This window comes from Arachis hypogaea, chromosome 7 (assembly GCF_003086295.3).
Source record: "Arachis hypogaea cultivar Tifrunner chromosome 7, arahy.Tifrunner.gnm2.J5K5, whole genome shotgun sequence".
NCBI classification, from domain to species: Eukaryota; Viridiplantae; Streptophyta; class Magnoliopsida; order Fabales; family Fabaceae; genus Arachis; species Arachis hypogaea.
The window spans coordinates 4,932,133-4,952,926 of NC_092042.1; the positions used below are offsets into that span (position 1 = coordinate 4,932,133).

Genomic DNA, 20,794 nt, shown 5'->3' on the forward strand with positions numbered 1-20,794 from the left:
TCGTAGGCCATTTATGAGACCCATGATGGCAGCTTCTGTTGGTAGACTTTGTATATCCATGCATGTTTTGTTGAATCTTCCCATGTAGTTGCGAAGACTCTCCCGTTTCCCTTGCTTGATCCCTAGTAGGCTGGGTGCGTGTTTAGCTTTGTCCTTTTGTATGGAAAATCGGGCCAGGAACTCTTTGGCCAGGTCGTCGAAACTCGAGATGGAATTTGGAGGTAGGTTGTCGAACCATCTAATGGCTGTCTTGGTAAGAGTGTTTGGAAAGGCTTTGCAGCGAACCGCATCTAAGGCGTCAGTGAGGTACATTCTACTTTGAAGTTGCTGAGATGGTGGTTGGGGTCTGAGGTGCCGTCATATAGAGTCATATCCGGAAGTTTGAAATCTTTTGGGATTTTGGTTTTCATAATTTCCCTGGTGAATGGATCTTGATCTTTCAGAAAGCTATCCTCTGTGGAGGATCGTGTAGCTTTAGTTTTGAGATCGGCTTCGAGTTTCATAAGCTTTTCTTCTAATTATCGGCACCACCTTATCTCCCGACGTAGATCCTCTTCTTTTTTGCGTTGATGTTGGGCTTCTTTCTCAAGTTGCTTCAATCGATTTTGAAGTGCTTCTATCACCCCAGGATTTGATGAATTTTTGTCTCCATTGGATTCCGGAGTATCTTTAAGTATAGCATCCGTGTTTTTGTGTGGCGTTTTATCTTCCAAACCTGAGTCGTGTCATTGTCATGGTTGTCTGCCATGGTGTTGGGATGACTTCCAGGCTCCCCGGCAATGGCGCCAATGTTCCGAGGGTTACCTGAAACTGTAGGTCGATCTCGGTCGAGATCTTCTGTGTTGGTCGGAGCCGACGTGTTCGGCAGGTGTGTAGCGGCCGGAGCTGGTGTGTCCGACTTGTAAGACTGAAAGTGCTGCTGATCCTTCGTCCCCGGAGGGTGGGGGGTACCTGCAAGGGACTCCGATGCTTAAGTTAGCAAGGGTATTAAGCAGGTATTGAGTAGAATCAGAGTATGAGTTATACCTGGGTGCTCTAGTGTATTTATAATGGTGAGATGTGGCCTTCTGTGGATAAGATAAGTTAGTTATCTTATCTTATCTTTTATCTTTAAGTGAGGTCATCTTATCTTTAAGGGAACCGCCCTTCTCTATGTAGGCTTTGGGCCGCCTTAGGATTTGGAACGTGTTCCTCTATTTGGGCCCTTCCTTGGGCTTTCGTGGGGACTTGACCGAGATCTTTGGGAAGAGGTCGGGTTGTCCTGACCTGAAGAGGTCGGTCGCTTTGTCTGTCAAACATCCCGGGTTGGTAATCTCGACCCAGGGTATGAACAGATAACAATGACATTCTCTGCAAGATCGGTGAGATGTTGCAGTAAAATTACGTAGTCCACGTTCACTTGATTCAAAGAATATCGAACTCAATTGCTAATCTTTTAGCAAAGATAACAATTAAATATAATCTGTCTTATACTGAATTTCTCTTTTTTTATAATGTTGTTGAAGAGATTATTAAGAACTAAGAAGGAGATGTCCTCTCCAACTTAAATGATTTTTTATGTTGTTTTAGTAAAAAAAATTAGTAAAATTTATTATTTTTTATTAGCAATTAATTAATAATGTTTAAAAAAATGAATTAAAAATATATTATGGAATTAAAAAACTAAAAAATCAGACTAATAATTAAAATATTAGCAAAAAATAACAAATTCTATTGGTAGTTTAGTTTTATTTTCTTTACACTATAGTAATTTAGTTAGCTGTTTTAAGGTCATAAAGAAACTCAAATAGAAAAGTTTACGTTGTAAAGCATGCAATAATGCGAGTCAGCAAGTAAATGTCACCCTACTCTCAATTATAACTTCCATCATTCAATAAGTAATTTTTAATTTTTTATACATTCTATTCATAATGAAAAATGCTATTTGTTCACTAAAATTAGTCACTAAAATCAGTCACTAATGTATTTGTGTATAAATACATGTGTGATTTAATTCATTTTCAATGTGTATTTGTATTCCAACATGCTATACTAGTGGCTGACTTTAGTAACTGATTTTGGTGTATAATAGATTACACCCATTTATAGTATTTCAGAGCTAGCTACATTTATTCCATACATATATTAGTGAAAATTAAATACATAGCTAGATAAGTGCTCTAGACACCGAAGCAGCATTATCATTTTCGTTATCATCATCAGTAACAAGCTTGAACTCTTGCAGCTCCTTGAAGTTCAACCATGGCTTCACCAACACTTTGGCTTCATAAACTTGTTTCTTCTCATCACCATCTTTTGCCACCATAGTTATTTCATATATGCTTCCAGCAACTACTTGCTCCTTTGCACTTATCACCCTCACAAGCTCCAAGCTTGAATTCTGCAGCATAAATTAGAAATTATAAACATATTATTCAAATACAAAAATATTAATCACTTATATTTTCTCAGTTCATTTGAACTAAAAATAATACTTCAAATCATACAAGTATTAATTCTTAAATAAGAATCTCCCTTATTATTACACATAGACAATAATCCAATTTTGAATAATAACCCCACTAACATACTAACATAAAGCACAAGACTTTAATTAAGTGACAAAAATAACCCAAATTAAAATGAATTATATATTTTATCTGAAAAAAAATTAGAAATATAGAAGTAGAAGACGAAGAAGAAGAAGAACCGATTTTTTATTATGTTCTTCAAGAGCAAAGCGAGCAAGGTTCTGGATCTCAATGCTGTTCTGGCTTCCTTCAACCACACGATTGCCACCTAGTGTAGCCATTTTCTCTTATCTCTGATTTCTTTTCTTTTTTCTTCACCCTTTATAATTTGTTAGTTGTTACATGAATTGTAATCTTGGTTTGTTAAATATCTATGTCCCTTTTGAGTGGTTAATAATGGCACCCTCCAAGCATATCTAAATACTAATATCTAAATCTCATGTTATTATCCGCACGTGTTTTTATTGGTGCATAGTCTTACAATGATTTGATAGAAAGGATTAATACTTGTAATTTACAATTCCATTCATAAAAGTACTTGAAGTTAAGAGTTAACAATAATTAGAAAATCTCACCTTCATCCTTAGATAACACCAAATTTGTCCCACATCAGGTAATAAAAAAGTTTTATAAATATTTTTAATGTCTAAGAGAGTTTTTTCAGTCCGCCGAGTTGAGTAACGCCAACTTGTGACTCAAGTGAGGGCACCAAGGTGATGGAACATGGTTTAGGCTACGCTTGGTGGGATTAGAAGCTTGCACCAAGCTAGCTTGCCCGCTCCAAGTTGAGAGTTGGGCCATGGCTCCCGAGCGAAGGCTCGAGTGTCCTGGCTCGTAGGCTAGAGGGCACCGCGTCAGGCTGGTTTAACAGAGCAGCGAATACCTCTGGCTCCCAACAGTGGAGGGATCACAAGCTGCTGCACCACTAATCGACAATGCTGGGTGTGCCTAACCATTGAACCATCAACTTTTGTTTTATTCAATTTTTTGTTATACACTGCAATCACACATTACTATATAATTTACACATACTATTCTATATCAATACTGTTACTTGTATTTTTTTATTTGTTGATTACTTTATCAGCATTTACATATGCAATTAATCCTAGGACAAATGCTACAGACAAACCCCCACAATTGAAAATGAAGTCCTGCAAATAAGCTTCTCAAAATTAGTGGAGAGTCAGTATTTGAAATAAACGTTACTGGAGCAATAGGGACAAAATTAAGGCGAAAAGGATTTGCAGAGAGGAAAGTCGAGATGAAGTTGATAACAGAGAGGAAAATATAGAATCAAGTTTGATATGATCATTACCTCATAATGGTCGTCATTATTATGCGTTATAACTCGGCTCCATGACCATTAAGCAATATATGATGTACCTCGTTATCTTCCGTTACTATTCGGAATTATAAGCAATAACTCGGCGACAATAACGTCTTCATCATGACCGATGCTCCAACGACAAAATAAGATCGGTTACGTTAAGCGGTAAAACCAAGAACATAACGGACAAATAACTCGTCATATATAAAAGGGAAGTAGACTATTTCTAAAGCACCAAGTTTTTCCTGAGAAAACTAGAATACGCACTGACTTAAGCTTCGGAGTGCCTTTGCAGGTACACTCCCCTCTCTTTACACTGCTCGTGCTCTCACATTCACGACGAACATAAGGAACTCGGATACCAAGAGACGGACGTTCAACTTTGCAGCAGATAGCTCGGCTAATCTCGAGGAGTTGAGGCCGATCTATTTCCCAGGCAAGATCAAAGTTAATTATTGACTTTTTTTTTTCCTTTTCAATTACCAGAGAGACCTATAAACCAATATAACAGAGAATCAACAAAATGAAATAGAGTGAAGGTGGTGGGAGTGATAGGAACGCCAATGTGAGTGGATGACGATGCAGTGCGATAGAAAATAATTTCAACAAAGAAGGATCAGATTCAGAATGGTGAAATAAAAAATTGAAAGCAATTCTGAATTAAGGAGATTTACCTGTCAAGACAAGGAACAGTGGTGGCACCTGACTGAGTAAAAGAAAACCAGTGGTGGCAGCGGAAGAGGTCACGGGTTTGCAGCGACGGAGGGAGAATCCACGGAGGACTTGCGAGGGAAGTCAGAGTCACCGCCGAGAAGAGGGTTAGGGGTTTATGGTGGGAGTAAAGTCCCATGTCGAGCATTTATCTTAGAAAAAAGTCGCACACCGGGCATATTTATTAAAGGAGACAAATTTATATATATTATGGGAACAAAACAACTTGCTGAGCTTGGTAACGCGAGCTTGTGGCCTAAGTAGGAGCATTATTGGTTGGATGTGGGCTTGAATGGGTTTCCGTGTTGGAGTTGTCTCTCTAAGCATAGAGTTGGGCCTCGTCGCTAGGGCGAAGGCCCACGTGGCAACGCATGAGACTGTACTCATATAGCAGCGAGCATGCTCGATTCATGACAATAGAGGAGATAACAAAATATTGCGTCCTCAGCCCACGAGGCCATGTGGGCCTTTCTAACCATCGTTGTTTTTTTAAAAAAAGAAATACTTTACACAACTTTTTAGTTTTTAACAACAATTAAAAAAAAATTTCTCCTATATATATCTTTCTTTGCACAACTATTACGTAATCTTTTCTATTCATAATTTTTCTTTAATTCTCCATTCATATATTATTTTTTGTCCAACTATTACGTAATTTTTTTGAAAAAAAAATTTATCATCATAAATTTCACGCTAAAAATTTATAACTGATCAATTTAATCCTTATAACTTTTAATATTATAATCAAATTTTTTTAACAATTAAAAAAATTATCAATTCATATATTTTTTTTTGTACATACTTTGCACAAATTTTTTAACAATTAAAAAAAAATTCTTCTTTCATATATTTTTCTTTACATAACTAGTACATAATCTTTTCTATTCATAATATTTTTTAATTCTCCGTTCATATATTTTTTTGCACAACTATTACATAATTTTTTTATTTTTTTGCACAACTATTACATAATTTTTTTATTCCTAATTTTTTTTGGAAAACAAATTTAGCATTAAATAAAAACTAAATTTCACATTAAAAATTTATAGATGATCAATTTAATCCTTATAACTTTTAATATTATAATCGAATTTTTTTAACAATTAAAAAAATTATCCGTTCATATATTTTTCTTTGTACAACTATTACATAATCAATTTCTATTACAAGTTGAGAGTTGAGTCTTGGAACTTGATTCTATTTTAAAAAATATTATGTATGAAATAATTAAATTTGTTAATATTTATTGATTAATTACAATAAAATTTGTCAATAATTATAATATTCTATATCATATCCTTTTAATAATTATCTTTTTTTTTCTATATCTCTATAAATATTATATATTTTTTAAATAATTTTTTAATTTTTCTTTATAATGTTTTGAATATATTGTATATTTTTTATTTCTGTTTATTAAATTTATCTAAATATTTAGAGAACTAATTGTTAATTTTTTAATAATATATTATTATTTTCTACTACTTAAATTAATATATTCTACTACCCAAGTTATTAATATTATTATTATTATTAATAATTTGATAACCTTTAATAAATACATATAAATCTGCTTTAAAATATTTTAGTTCATTTTTTCTTATAAACATTGAGTTATTTGTTTATTGCATGCTACACCTTTTCTTTATTAAATATAAATACTTTGTGAATTTCTTTATTTTATAGATTGTTTGGTATTAGTATAAATAACAAAAAATATAAGAAGTTATTTAATATAAAGTAAACATATTATGAATAACTTATTTTAAAAACATATTTGCTTTAGGAAATGAGGCGGCGCCAGCTAAGCGCGCTTCATGATTTTTTAAGAGTAACTCATTGTTGCGCTCAGCAATAAGAAGGCAAGAAATTAGTTCAAAATATTTTTAAATTTTTTTTCTCGATACTGCTGCTGCAGGAACACATTCGAGACATGGAAGGTCGAGAAAGTTTTCTCTAACATATCGGGCTTGAGGAAGTATGACATGATTGTACATTTTTTCAAGGTCTTTCCACAGATTTGTATGATCTTTTAATGTGAAATATTCATTTTTCAATCTTACGTCAAGATGATGACGAAGGAAAATCATGACTTTGGCTTTATCCTTCTTGGATGTATTATTTTCAGCCTTAATGGTATTTCCAATATCCATTGAATTAAGATGGATTTTAGCATCTAGTATCCATGATAAATAATTATTCCTAGATATATCAAGAGCATTAAATTCAAGATGAGAGAGTTTCGACATAATGAAAATCTGTTACTTGAGTCTTCCTAAAATTTGATCAGAGTCTCGTGCTGATAACGTGTTGTGAAATAAATAAATAAAGAAGATAAAATAAAAAAGTGTAAATAGAAGATTCTAGTATTAATATTTACTAATATAATTATCTCACTATAATAATAGAAGTAACTTATCTATTCACTAGTATTATATATATTGCAACTTAAAATCTTAAAAGAGACAAATAGAGAATTGTATACAAAAGGAGGAAGAGTATTTTATTGTTGCTGTGTGTAATCAACTGGAGGCTTAACCTCTGCATGTACAAAATTTCTCTTTTTCCTCTTTTATTAGATGTAATTTTTTTGGTAATATGGCACTTCACTATAGAAAAGTTAAGCCATCCAAGTCATACGTGGTCAATGGTCATCCATATTGTAACATTCTAAAGTTTTTATTACAAAAATTTAGTTAAAAAAAAGTGATAGTTTATGAGTAAGACATACCAGGCCATGTGGGCTAAGGGTGCAGCAACCTGTTAACCCTTTGCCCTCTAGCCTACGCCCAAGTCCCGAGGCCCAACTCTCAACTTGGAGAGGACAGGACAGCATATTGCAAATCCATTTAACCCAACCAAGAATATCCAATCCGATGTTCCATTACAATAATGCCCCCACTCAAGTCACAAGCTCGCGTTATCAAGTTCGAAAAATGTTACACCTTCTCATAAGTTTTATAAATCCGTGTACTCTAATATATATGACCGATATGAGACTTGTCAAGCGAAGAATTTAGAACAATGTTATAAATATTTGAATAAAAAATTTGATCTCTAAAATATATTTTTTAAAATATATATATATCTGATTCTTTTCGTCTCATTTTTAAATCTTTTAGAGACTTATTTGTTGTTAATAGTTTTTGTAATTTTTTTGACAACAATAATATAAATTTTCGAGTACCATTTTAGTAGTTTATTTTATAATTTTTTAGGGTTAATAGACTGTTGCATCCTCGACCTACATGGCCTGGTATGTCTTGCTCATAAAACATCACTTTTTTTAACTAATTTTTTTTAATAAAAACTTTAGAGGTAGATTACAGTTAAATTTTTTTAACAATTAAACAATTCTTTTCGTTCATATATATTTTTTGCACAACTATTAAACGATGGAATACTTTTTTTACCAACAGCTCAATAATTTTTTTCATCCTTGAAAAATACTTTAGAATCAAACAAAAATTAAATTTAACACTAATAAATTATCTAGCTAATCAATTTAATCCTTAAAATTTTTAAAATTGATTAATTAGGTCGAGTTTTATAATTATTTACTTTTACATTGTTGATAAAATGACAATAACAACATCGTGCTAATATGGTCCAATAGCTTTTGTATTTTCTTCACCAACATATATCGATAAACTTTATTTTAATTAATACTCAATAATTAATTTAGTCATGAGTTTTATGGTAAATTAACTTAGTCTCTTATGTAGATTATCTATTTGACGAAATTTGTAAAATACTAAAATACTAAATAGCCTGAAGTGTCACATACTGTAAAATGGAACTGAATTAATTAGCAAAAAAAATTAAAAATTTACGAATCATTCCAGTCTCTGTAAATTTGTGTCACAACTTTCTGTTTGGCCATCCAAATCCTCCTATACGTCGGTCTGAACTCGAAGTGTGCCTCCGTGATATTCTGCAGTACCTTGATCGATGTGACAACATCAGCTCTGATCAGGGGCCTAATGAAGGCCGATATGACATGATAATCAAGATTTCCATGGTCACTAGAGATCGACGTGGCTAGACAAGTGTGAGGACCATTGTACTGTTTTACCTCGCAAATTTCCTTGCGCTGGCGGAGGTTGACTCGGATTAGCCATACGCACCCACTCCCGAACTTCTTGCACTTGCCGTAGTACTTGCGGTGATCCGACTCCAATACCTTGTACTCAACTCCGCAGCGAATGCTATAGGTCTTCACGCTAAGCACGACTTCTTCCTTATCCTAAAACTGTTGGCCGATCTGAAATTCAGATACACCTCTTACATTTTGCGAATCTCTTGCCCTGAAGTCAACAAGTACGGAGGGATCTTCCTGAAGTGCCATGGCATCCAAGTCCAGACTAGAGAAGTGGGAGGAGGGGGTACTGATTAGTACCTAAACTAGATGCTCCCTCACCGACAGAAATTGGTGCGACGTTATTTATTTTCGAGTATGATTTTTATGTTATGTATAATCGTGCCTAAGAATATATCAGTTAAAGTTGATTCTTTTTTTTTTTTGATTAATCAAAATCCTTTTTCAAACTCTACAAATTTCTTCAGAAACATAGGACTCAACATTATTCAACTTTCTTTATAATATTCACTAGCTATGTTTTAAAAAAGATGAGTGATTTCTTTTATGATTGTCCATTTAATTCTCCAAGCTCTTGCAAGATAGTTAAACTACTTATTCTCACTTGGTTTTAGGACTATGAACCACAAAACAACTTTTTGATAATAATAGTATATTATAAAATAAAAATTTACATGTGGTTGTCTGTTAATAGAATTTTATCTTGCTATGAAGATTTCACAATGGAAATCCAATATAGTTTGGCATATTCTCTTTGGAATGATTCATGGATAAACATAAACGGTGAAAGGCAAGTGAGACCCGTCATTGTGCAGATTTAGACATAATCATCATCCTAGAAAAAGTTGGCAGATCCTCATAAAATAAAGATAAGGTATAAAATAAGTAATATACGTGATACTCTAGCTAGAGTATAATAGATAAAGCAATTTTATCTATTTGAATGTTATCTCATGATTTTTTTTTCTTGAAAAAGAAACAATTGAATAATCTCTATCTACATCAAACCACAAAATTTGATCCCAATTCACACACAGATTAGAGATGCAAAATGGATGTATGCTTGGTTTTAGATATAGTGTAAACTACAAAATGGAGTTTCATAAACATATTTAAAGGGTTTATAAACATGTAAACACATGTTTTAATCCAAAAATTGTTTTCCATATCATTTATAGGATAAAAGTAAATGTATGATTTGAGATCAAATCAATTTGGTTCTTAAATTTTTATTTGCTGATTAATTCAGTTTTATTTTACAGTATGTGACACTTTAGGCTATTTAATATTTTAGGATTTTACTAATTTCGTCAAAGAGATAATCTACATAAGAGACTAAGTTAATTTACCATATTATCAAACTCATGATTAAATTAATTATTGAGTAACAATTAAAATAAAGATTATCGATATATGATGGTGAAGAAAATTCAAAAGCTATTGGACCATATTGGCACGACGTTGTTATTGTCATTTCATTAATAATGTCAAAGTAGATAATTATAAAATTCGACCTAATTAATCAATTTTAAAAATTTTAAGGATTAGATTGATTAAATTTAATTTAATTTTTGTTTAATTTGATTCTAAAGTCTTTTTTTAAAAAAATTACAGATGAAAAAAATTATTGAACAGTTGTTAAAAAAAGTATTCCATCGTTTAATAGTTGTGCAAAAGAGAATATATAAATGAAAAAGATTGTTTAATTGTTAAAAAAATTCAACTATAATATACATCTAAAGTTTTTTTTTAAATTAATTAAAAAAAATAATAGTTTATGAGCAAGACATACCAGGTCATGTGAGTCGAGGGTGGAGCAACATGTTAACCCTTTGCCCTCTAGCCTACACCCAAGTCTCGAAGCCCAACTCTTAACTTGGAGAGGATAGAACAACATAAAACCATTCAACCCAACCAAGAATATCCAAGCCCATGTTCCATTATAATAATGCCCCACTCAGGTCACAAGCTCGCGTTATCAAGTTTGAAAAATATTACACCTTCTCATAAGTTTTATAAACCCGTATGCTCTAATATATATGACTGAGGTGAGACTTGTCAAACGAAAAACTTAGAACAATGTTATAAATATTTGAATAAAAAATTTGATCTCTAAAATTTATTTTTAAAAAATATGTATCTAATTCTTTTCATCTCATTTTTAAATCTTTTAAAGGCTTATTTGTTGTTAATATTTTTTGTGAATTCTTTTATCAACAATATAAATTTTCGAGTACCATTTTAGTAGTTTATTTTAGATAATTATAAAACTCGACCTAATTAATGAAATTTAAAAGTTATAAGGAGGCTTATTTGTTGTTAATATTTTTTTATAGATTTTTTGTCAACGGTATAAATTTTAGGGTACCATTTTACTAGTTTATTCTAGATAATTATAAAATTCGACTTAATTAATGAATTTTAAAAGTTATAAGAATTAAATTGATTAGCTATAAATTTGATCAGTGTAGAATTTAATTTTTATTTGACTTTAAATTTTGTTTTTCAAAAAAATATGAATAGAAAAGATTATTTAATGGTTGTACAAAAGAAAATATATGAACGGAAGATTTTTTTTAGTTGTTATTAAAAAAAATTCAACTATAAAAAAATATAAAAGGCCCATTAGACCGTGTGGGCTGGAACAGTGACCTGTTATTCCTCTTTATTGTCATAATAGGCCACTACTTCAGCCTGCACGACCTAGTGGGCCTTTCATATTTTTTTTCACAATTGAATTTTTTTAACAACAATTAAAAAAAAACTCCTCCGTTCATATATTTTCTTTTGCACAATCATTAAATAATATTTTTTATTCATATTTTTTTTAGAAAACAAAATATTAAAATCAAATAAAAAATTAAATTCTACACTAATAAAATTTAAAGCTAATCAATTTAATCCTTATAACTTTTAAAATTTATTAATTAAGTCAAATTTTATAATTATCTAAAATAAACTAGTAAAATGGTACCCCAAAGTTTATATCATTGACAAAAAAATTCACATAAAATGTTAACAACAAATAAGCTTCCTTATAACTTTTAATTTCAATAATTAGGTCGAGTTTTATAATTATCTAAAATAAACTACTAAAATGGTACTAAAAAATTTATATTATTGTTGACAAAAAAATTACAAAAAATATTAACAACAAATAAGCCTCTAACAGATTTAAAAATGAGACGAAAAGAATTAGATATATATATTTTAAAAAATATATTTTAGAGATCAAATTTTTTATTCAAATATTTATAACATTGTTCTAAGTTCTTCTCTTGACAAGTCTCACCTCGGTCATATATATTAAAGTGCACGGGTTTATAAAACTTATGAGAAGGCGTAACATTTTCCGAACTTGATAACACAAGCTTGTGACCTGAGTGAGGGCATTATTGTAATGGAACATGGGCTTGGATATTTTTGGTTGGGCTAAATGGATTTGCAATATGTTGTCCTGTCCTCTCCAAGTTGAGAGTTGGGCCTCGAAACTTGGGTGTAGGCTAGAGGACAAAGGGTTAACAGGTTGCTGCACCCTTGACCTATATGGCTTGGTATATCGTGCTCATAAACCATCACTTTTTTTTAACTAAATTTTTTTAATAAAAACTTTAGAATGTTACAATATGGATGATCATTGACCACGTATGACTTAGATAGCTTAACTTTCCTATAGTGAAGTGCCATATTACCAAAAAAATTACATCTAATGAAAGAGGAAAAAGAGGACTCTTGTACATGTATAAATCGGAGGTTAAACCTCCAGTTGATTACACACAGAAACAATAAAATACTCTTCCTCCTTTTAAATACAATTCTCTATTTCTCTCTTTTTAAGTTCTTAAGTTGCAATATATATAATACTAGTGAATAGATAAGTTACTTCTATTATTATAGTGAGATAATTATATTAGTAAATATTAATACTAGAATCTTCTGTTTACACTTTTTTATTTTATCTTCTTTATTTATTTATTTCACAACACGTTATCAGCACGAGACTCTGATCAAATTTTAGGAAGACTCAAGTAACAAATTTTCATTATGTCAAAACTCTCTCATCTTGAATTTAATGTTCTTGATATATCTAGGAATAATTATTTATCATGGATACTAGATGCTAAAATCCATCTTAATTCAATGGATATTGGAAATACCATTAAGGCTGAAAATAATACATCCAAGAAGGATAAAGCCAAAGTCATGATTTTCCTTCGTCGTCATCTTGACGTAAGATTGAAAAATGAATATTTCACATTAAAAGATCATGCAGATCTGTGGAAAGACCTTGAAAAAATGTACAATCATGTCATACTTCCTCAAGCCCGATATGTTAGAGAAAACTTTCTCGACCTTCCATGTCTCGAATGTGCTCCTGCAGCAGCAGTATCGAGAAAAAAAATTTAAAAATATTTTGAACTAATTTCTTGTCTTCTTATTGCTGAGCGCAACAATAAGTTACTCTTAAAAAATCATGAAGCGCGCTTAGCTGGCGCCGCCTCATTTCCTAAAGCAAATATGTTTTTAAAATAAGTTATTCATAATATGTTTACTTTATATTAAATAACTTCTTATATTTTTTGTTATTTATACTAATACCAAACAATCTATAAAATAAAGAAATTCACAAAGTATTTATATTTAATAAAGAAAAGGTGTAGCATGCAATAAACAAATAACTCAATGTTTATAAGAAAAAATGAACTAAAATATTTTAAAGCAGATTTATATGTATTTATTAAATGTTATCAAATTATTAATAATAATAATATTAATAACTTGGGTAGTAGAATATATTAATTTAAGTAGTAGAAAATAATAATATATTATTAAAAAATTAACAATTAGTTCTCTAAATATTTAGATAAATTTAATAAACAGAAATAAAAAATATACAATATATTCAAAACATTATAAAGAAAAATTAAAAAATTATTTAAAAATATATAATATTTATAGAGATATAGAAAAAAAAGGATAATTATTAAAAGGATATGATATAGAATATTATAATTATTGACAAATTTTATTGTAATTAATCAATAAATATTAACAAATTTAATTATTTCATACATAATATTTTTTAAAATAGAATCAAGTTCCAAGACTCAACTCTCAACTTGTAATAGAAATTGATTATGTAATAGTTGTACAAAGAAAAATATATGAACGGATAATTTTTTTAATTGTTAAAAAAATTCGATTATAATATTAAAAGTTATAAGGATTAAATTGATCAGCTATAAATTTTTAATGTGAAATTTAGTTTTTATTTAATGCTAAATTTGTTTTCCAAAAAAATTAGGAATAAAAAAATTATGTAATAGTTGTGCAAAAAAATAAAAAAATTATGTAATAGTTGTGCAAAAAAATATATGAACGGAGAATTAAAAAAAAATTATGAATAGAAAAGATTATGTACTAGTTATGTAAAGAAAAATATATGAAAGAAGAATTTTTTTTAATTGTTAAAAAATTTGTGCAAAGTATGTACAAAAAAATATATGAATTGATAATTTTTTTAATTGTTAAAAAAATTTGATTATAATATTAAAAGTTATAAGGATTAAATTGATCAGTTATAAATTTTTAGCGTGAAATTTATGATGATAAATTTTTTTTTTCAAAAAAATTACGTAATAGTTGGACAAAAAATAATATATGAATGGAGAATTAAAGAAAAATTATGAATAGAAAAGATTACGTAATAGTTGTGCAAAGAAAGATATATATAGGAGAATTTTTTTTTAATTGTTGTTAAAAACTAAAAAGTTGTGTAAAGTATTTCTTTTTAAAAAAAAAAAACGATGGTTAGAAAGGCCCACATGGCCTCGTGGGCTGAGGACGCAGTATTTTGTTATCTCCTCTATTGTCATGAATCGAGCATGCTCGCTGCTGTATGAGTACAGTCTCATGCGTTGCCACGTGGGCCTTCGCCCCAGCGACGAGGCCCAACTCTATGCTTAGAGAGACAAGTCCAACACGGAAACCCATTCAAGCCCACATCCAACCAATAATGCTCCTACTTAGGCCACAAGCTCGCGTTACCAAGCTCAGCAAGTTATTTTGTTCCCATAATATATATAAATTTGTCTCCTTTAATAAATATGCCCGGTGTGCGACTTTTTTCTAAGATAGATGTCCGATGTGGGACTTTACTCCCACCATAAACCCCTAACCCTCTTCTCGGCGGTGACTCTAACTTCCCTCGCAAGTCCTCCGTGGATTCTCCCTCCGTCGCTGCAAACCCGTGACCTCTTCCGCTGCCACCACTGGTTTTCTTTTACTCAGTCAGGTGCCACCACTGTTCCTTGTCTTGACAGGTAAATCTCCTTAATTCAGAATTGCTTTCAATTTTTTATTTCACCATTCTGAATCTGATCCTTCTTTGTTGAAATTATTTTCTATCGCACTGCATCGTCATCCACTCACATTGGCGTTCCTATCACTCCCACCACCTTCACTCTATTTCATTTTGTTGATTCTCTGTTATATTGGTTTATAGGTCTCTCTGGTAATTGAAAAGGAAAAAAAAAAGTCAATAATTAACTTTGATCTTGCCTGGGAAATAGATCGGCCTCAACTCCTCGAGATTAGCCGAGCTATCTGCTGCAAAGTTGAACGTCCGTCTCTTGGTATCCGAGTTCCTTATGTTCGTCGTGAATGTGAGAGCACGAGCAGTGTAAAGAGAGGGGAGTGTACCTGCAAAGGCACTCCGAAGCTTAAGTCAGTGCGTATTCTAGTTTTCTCAGGAAAAACTTGGTGCTTTAGAAATAGTCTACTTCCCTTTTATATATGACGAGTTATTTGTCCGTTATGTTCTTGGTTTTACCGCTTAACGTAACCGATCTTATTTTGTCGTTGGAGCATCGGTCATGATGAAGACGTTATTGTCGCCGAGTTATTGCTTATAATTCCGAATAGTAACGGAAGATAACGAGGTACATCATATATTGCTTAATGGTCATGGAGCCGAGTTATAACGCATAATAATGACGACCATTATGAGGTAATGATCATATCAAACTTGATTCTATATTTTCCTCTCTGTTATCAACTTCATCTCGACTTTCCTCTCTGCAAATCCTTTTCGCCTTAATTTTGTCCCTATTGCTCCAGTAACGTTTATTTCAAATACTGACTCTCCACTAATTTTGAGAAGCTTATTTGCAGGACTTCATTTTCAATTGTGGGGGTTTGTCTGTAGCATTTGTCCTAGGATTAATTGCATATGTAAATGCTGATAAAGTAATCAACAAATAAAAAAATACAAGTAACAGTATTGATATAGAATAGTATGTGTAAATTATATAGTAATGTGTGATTGCAGTGTATAACAAAAAATTGAATAAAACAAAAGTTGATGGTTCAATGGTTAGGCACACCCAGCATTGTCGATTAGTGGTGCAGCAGCTTGTGATCCCTCCACTGTTGGGAGCCAGAGGTATTCGCTGCTCTGTTAAACCAGCCTGACGCGGTGCCCTCTAGCCTACGAGCCAGGACACTCGAGCCTTCGCTCGGGAGCCATGGCCCAACTCTCAACTTGGAGCGGGCAAGCTAGCTTGGTGCAAGCTTCTAATCCCACCAAGCGTAGCCTAAACCATGTTCCATCACCTTGGTGCCCTCACTTGAGTCACAAGTTGGCGTTACTCAACTCGGCGGACTGAAAAAACTCTCTTAGACATTAAAAATATTTATAAAACTTTTTTATTACCTGATGTGGGACAAATTTGGTGTTATCTAAGGATGAAGGTGAGATTTTCTAATTATTGTTAACTCTTAACTTCAAGTACTTTTATGAATGGAATTGTAAATTACAAGTATTAATCCTTTCTATCAAATCATTGTAAGACTATGCACCAATAAAAACACGTGCGGATAATAACATGAGATTTAGATATTAGTATTTAGATATGCTTGGAGGGTGCCATTATTAACCACTCAAAAGGGACATAGATATTTAACAAACCAAGATTACAATTCATGTAACAACTAACAAATTATAAAGGGTGAAGAAAAAAGAAAAGAAATCAGAGATAAGAGAAAATGGCTACACTAGGTGGCAATCGTGTGGTTGAAGGAAGCCAGAACAGCATTGAGATCCAGAACCTTGCTCGCTTTGCTCTTGAAGAACATAATAAAAAATCGGTTCTTCTTCTTCTTCGTCTTCTACTTCTATATTTCTAATTTTTTTTCAGATAAAATATATAATTCATTTTAATTTGGGTTATTTTTGTCACTTAATTAAAGTCTTGTGCTTTATGTTAGTATGTTAGTGGGGTTATTATTCAAAATTGGATTATTGTCTATGTGTAATAATAAGGGAGATTCTTATTTAAGAATTAATACTTGTATGATTTGAAGTATTATTTTTAGTTCAAATGAACTGAGAAAATATAAGTGATTAATATTTTTGTATTTGAATAATATGTTTATAATTTCTAATTTATGCTGCAGAATTCAAGCTTGGAGCTTGTGAGGGTGATAAGTGCAAAGGAGCAAGTAGTTGCTGGAAGCATATATGAAATAACTATGGTGGCAAAAGATGGTGATGAGAAGAAACAAGTTTATGAAGCCAAAGTGTTGGTGAAGCCATGGTTGAACTTCAAGGAGCTGCAAGAGTTCAAGCTTGTTACTGATGATGATAACGAAAATGATAATGCTGCTTCGGTGTCTAGAGCACTTATCTAGCTATGTATTTAATTTTCACTAATATATGTATGGAATAAATGTAGCTAGCTCTGAAATACTATAAATGGGTGTAATCTATTATACACCAAAATCAGTTACTAAAGTCAGCCACTAGTATAGCATGTTGGAATACAAATACACATTGAAAATGAATTAAATCACACATGTATTTATACACAAATACATTAGTGACTGATTTTAGTGACTAATTTTAGTGAACAAATAGCATTTTTCATTATGAATAGAATGTATAAAAAATTAAAAATTACTTATTGAATGATGGAAGTTATAATTGAGAGTAGGGTGACATTTACTTGCTGACTCGCATTATTGCATGCTTTACAACGTAAACTTTTCTATTTGAGTTTCTTTATGACCTTAAAACAGCTAACTAAATTACTATAGTGTAAAGAAAATAAAACTAAACTACCAATAGAATTTGTTATTTTTTGCTAATATTTTAATTATTAGTCTGATTTTTTAGTTTTTTAATTCCATAATATATTTTTAATTCATTTTTTTAAACATTATTAATTAATTGCTAATAAAAAATAATAAATTTTACTAATTTTTTTTACTAAAACAACATAAAAAATCATTTAAGTTGGAGAGGACATCTCCTTCTTAGTTCTTAATAATCTCTTCAACAACATTATAAAAAAAGAGAAATTCAGTATAAGACAGATTATATTTAATTGTTATCTTTGCTAAAAGATTAGCAATTGAGTTCGATATTCTTTGAATCAAGTGAACGTGGACTACGTAATTTTACTGCAACATCTCACCGATCTTGCAGAGAATGTCATTGTTATCTGTTCATACCCTGGGTCGAGATTACCAACCCGGGATGTTTGACAGACAAAGCGACCGACCTCTTCAGGTCAGGACAACCCGACCTCTTCCCAAAGATCTCGGTCAAGTCCCCACGAAAGCCCAAGGAAGGGCCCAAATAGAGGAACACGTTCCAAATCCTAAGGCGGCCCAAAGCCTACATAGAGAAGGGCGGTTCCCTTAAAGATAAGATGACCTCACTTAAAGATAAAAGATAAGATAAGATAACTAACTTATCTTATCCACAGAAGGCCACATCTCACCATTATAAATACACTAGAGCACCCAGGTATAACTCATACTCTGATTCTACTCAATACCTGCTTAATACCCTTGCTAACTTAAGCATCGGAGTCCCTTGCAGGTACCCCCCACCCTCCGGGGACGAAGGATCAGCAGCACTTTCAGTCTTACAAGTCGGACACACCAGCTCCGGCCGCTACACACCTGCCGAACACGTCGGCTCCGACCAACACAGAAGATCTCGACCGAGATCGACCTACAGTTTCAGGTAACCCTCGGAACATTGGCGCCATTGCCGGGGAGCCTGGAAGTCATCCCAACACCATGGCAGACAACCATGACAATGACACGACTCAGGTTTGGAAGATAAAACGCCACACAAAAACACGGATGCTATACTTAAAGATACTCCGGAATCCAATGGAGACAAAAATTCATCAAATCCTGGGGTGATAGAAGCACTTCAAAATCGATTGAAGCAACTTGAGAAAGAAGCCCAACATCAACGCAAAAAAGAAGAGGATCTACGTCGGGAGATAAGGTGGTGCCGATAATTAGAAGAAAAGCTTATGAAACTCGAAGCCGATCTCAAAACTAAAGCTACACGATCCTCCACAGAGGATAGCTTTCTGAAAGATCAAGATCCATTCACCAGGGAAATTATGAAAACCAAAATCCCAAAAGATTTCAAACTTCCGGATATGACTCTATATGACGGCACCTCAGACCCCAACCACCATCTCAGCAACTTCAAAGTAGAATGTACCTCACTGACGCCTTAGATGCGGTTCGCTGCAAAGCCTTTCCAAACACTCTTACCAAGACAGCCATTAGATGGTTCGACAACCTACCTCCAAATTCCATCTCGAGTTTCGACGACCTGGCCAAAGAGTTCCTGGCCCGATTTTCCATACAAAAGGACAAAGCTAAACACGCACCCAGCCTACTAGGGATCAAGCAAGGGAAACGGGAGAGTCTTCGCAACTACATGGGAAGATTCAACAAAACATGCATGGATATACAAAGTCTACCAACAGAAGCTGCCATCATGGGTCTCATAAATGGCCTACGAGAATGACCATTTAGCCAATCTATATCAAAGAGGTACCCGACATCCCTAGACGAAGTACAAGAACGGGTGCAGAAGTACATCAACATGGAGGAGAATTCTCGACTTGGGGAAGCCTCAAGGTTCAGTTCTGCCTACCGAGATAAAGATAAAGAATCCAGGAAAAAAGAAGATCGCTCCGGAGAGTAAATAAAAAAATATCATAACTACACCCCTCTTAGGGTATCCCTGGTAGATATTTACAAAGAAGTCTGCCATACAGAAAAAATACCCCCAGCTCGGCCACTTAAAGGCAAAAGGGGAGGAGGAAATCGGAACGAATACTGTGAGTACCATCGAGTCCGAGGACATTCCACCAACGAATGCTTTGACTTGAAAAACGTCATAGAGAATTTAGTTAGGGAAGGAAAACTAGATCGGTTCCTGGCCAACCGGGACGAAGAACCAAGAAAAAGAAGAAAGGATGAAGATGTCGGACGATCTGAACGATCACCCCGCACACCGGAAAGACATATTCACGTAATACACGATGGATTTGTCAGAGGAGGAATCTCCAAATCATCCCGCAAGCGATACCTCAAAGAAGTGTATCATGTCGAAGGCAAGAAAGAGGTGCCAGACATCCCAGCAATCACGTTTACCAAAGAAGATGCATCTGGAATCATCTCAGGACACGACGACCCCATGGTCATCACAATCATATTGGCAAACGCCAACCTCCACCGCACATTAATTGACCAAGGAAGTCCGCTGACATCTTATTCAAAACTGCCTTCGACAAACTCGGCTTAGAAGAAAAAGAGCTAAGAGCATACCCGAACAACCTGTTCGGACTTGGGGATACCCCAGTACAGCCACTGGGATATGTATCGTTGCATACAATCTTCGGAAAGGGGAACCAATCCAGAACACTTAAGATAGATTATATCGTGGTCGACGTAAGCTCAGCCTATAATGCCTTAATAGGTCGGACAATGTTAAATCAACTCGGAGCAATAGTTTCAACTCCACATCTATGTATGAAATTCCCAACTACAGAAGGGATAGCTACAATAAAAGCAGATCAAAAGATGGCGCGTCGCTGTTATAATGAAAGTCTAAATCTCCGAGGCGAAGGAGGAGAGTTCCACACGATCGAACTCGGCGGAGATCAGAGACAAGAAGAACTCCGCCCATGACCCGAAGGAGAAATAGAAAGAGTCCAGATCGAAGATACCTCGGACAAAACAACTAATATTGGCACGATCCTGAAAGGAGACGCAAAGGAATCGCTAATACGGTTTCTACGAGATAATGTTGATCTCTTCGCA

The 20,794-nt window shown here is 33.1% G+C and overlaps 2 protein-coding genes across 2 annotated transcripts; one reads left to right on the plus strand and one right to left on the minus strand.

Moving 5' to 3' along the window:
• Positions 1–1,850: 1,850 nt before the first annotated feature.
• LOC112702135 (cysteine proteinase inhibitor) lies at positions 1,851–2,893 on the minus strand. The gene is made up of 2 exons (XM_025753052.2): positions 2,690–2,893; positions 1,851–2,380 (listed from the first exon to the last, which is right to left on the minus strand). The coding sequence occupies exons 1-2, from the start codon at positions 2,789–2,791 to the stop codon at positions 2,147–2,149; spliced, it is 336 nt and encodes a 111-aa protein (XP_025608837.1). The 5' UTR covers positions 2,792–2,893; the 3' UTR covers positions 1,851–2,146.
• A 13,701-nt stretch (positions 2,894–16,594) lies between these two features.
• LOC112702136 (cysteine proteinase inhibitor) lies at positions 16,595–17,637 on the plus strand. Its single transcript, XM_025753053.2, has 2 exons — positions 16,595–16,798; positions 17,108–17,637. Exons 1-2 carry the CDS (start codon positions 16,697–16,699, stop codon positions 17,339–17,341), a joined length of 336 nt encoding a protein of 111 aa, XP_025608838.1. The 5' UTR covers positions 16,595–16,696; the 3' UTR covers positions 17,342–17,637.
• The last annotated feature ends 3,157 nt before the right edge of the window (positions 17,638–20,794 follow it).

Coding starts and splice junctions, on each gene's coding strand:
- LOC112702135 (XM_025753052.2), bottom strand. CDS start 2,791: ATGGCTACACTAGGTGGCAATCGTGTGGTTGAAGGAAGCCAGAACAGC. Junction 2,381..2,689: donor AAGAACATAATAAAAAATCG/GTTCTTCTTCTT, acceptor TTTATGCTGCAG/AATTCAAGCTTGGAGCTTGT.
- LOC112702136 (XM_025753053.2), top strand. CDS start 16,697: ATGGCTACACTAGGTGGCAATCGTGTGGTTGAAGGAAGCCAGAACAGC. Junction 16,799..17,107: donor AAGAACATAATAAAAAATCG/GTTCTTCTTCTT, acceptor TTTATGCTGCAG/AATTCAAGCTTGGAGCTTGT.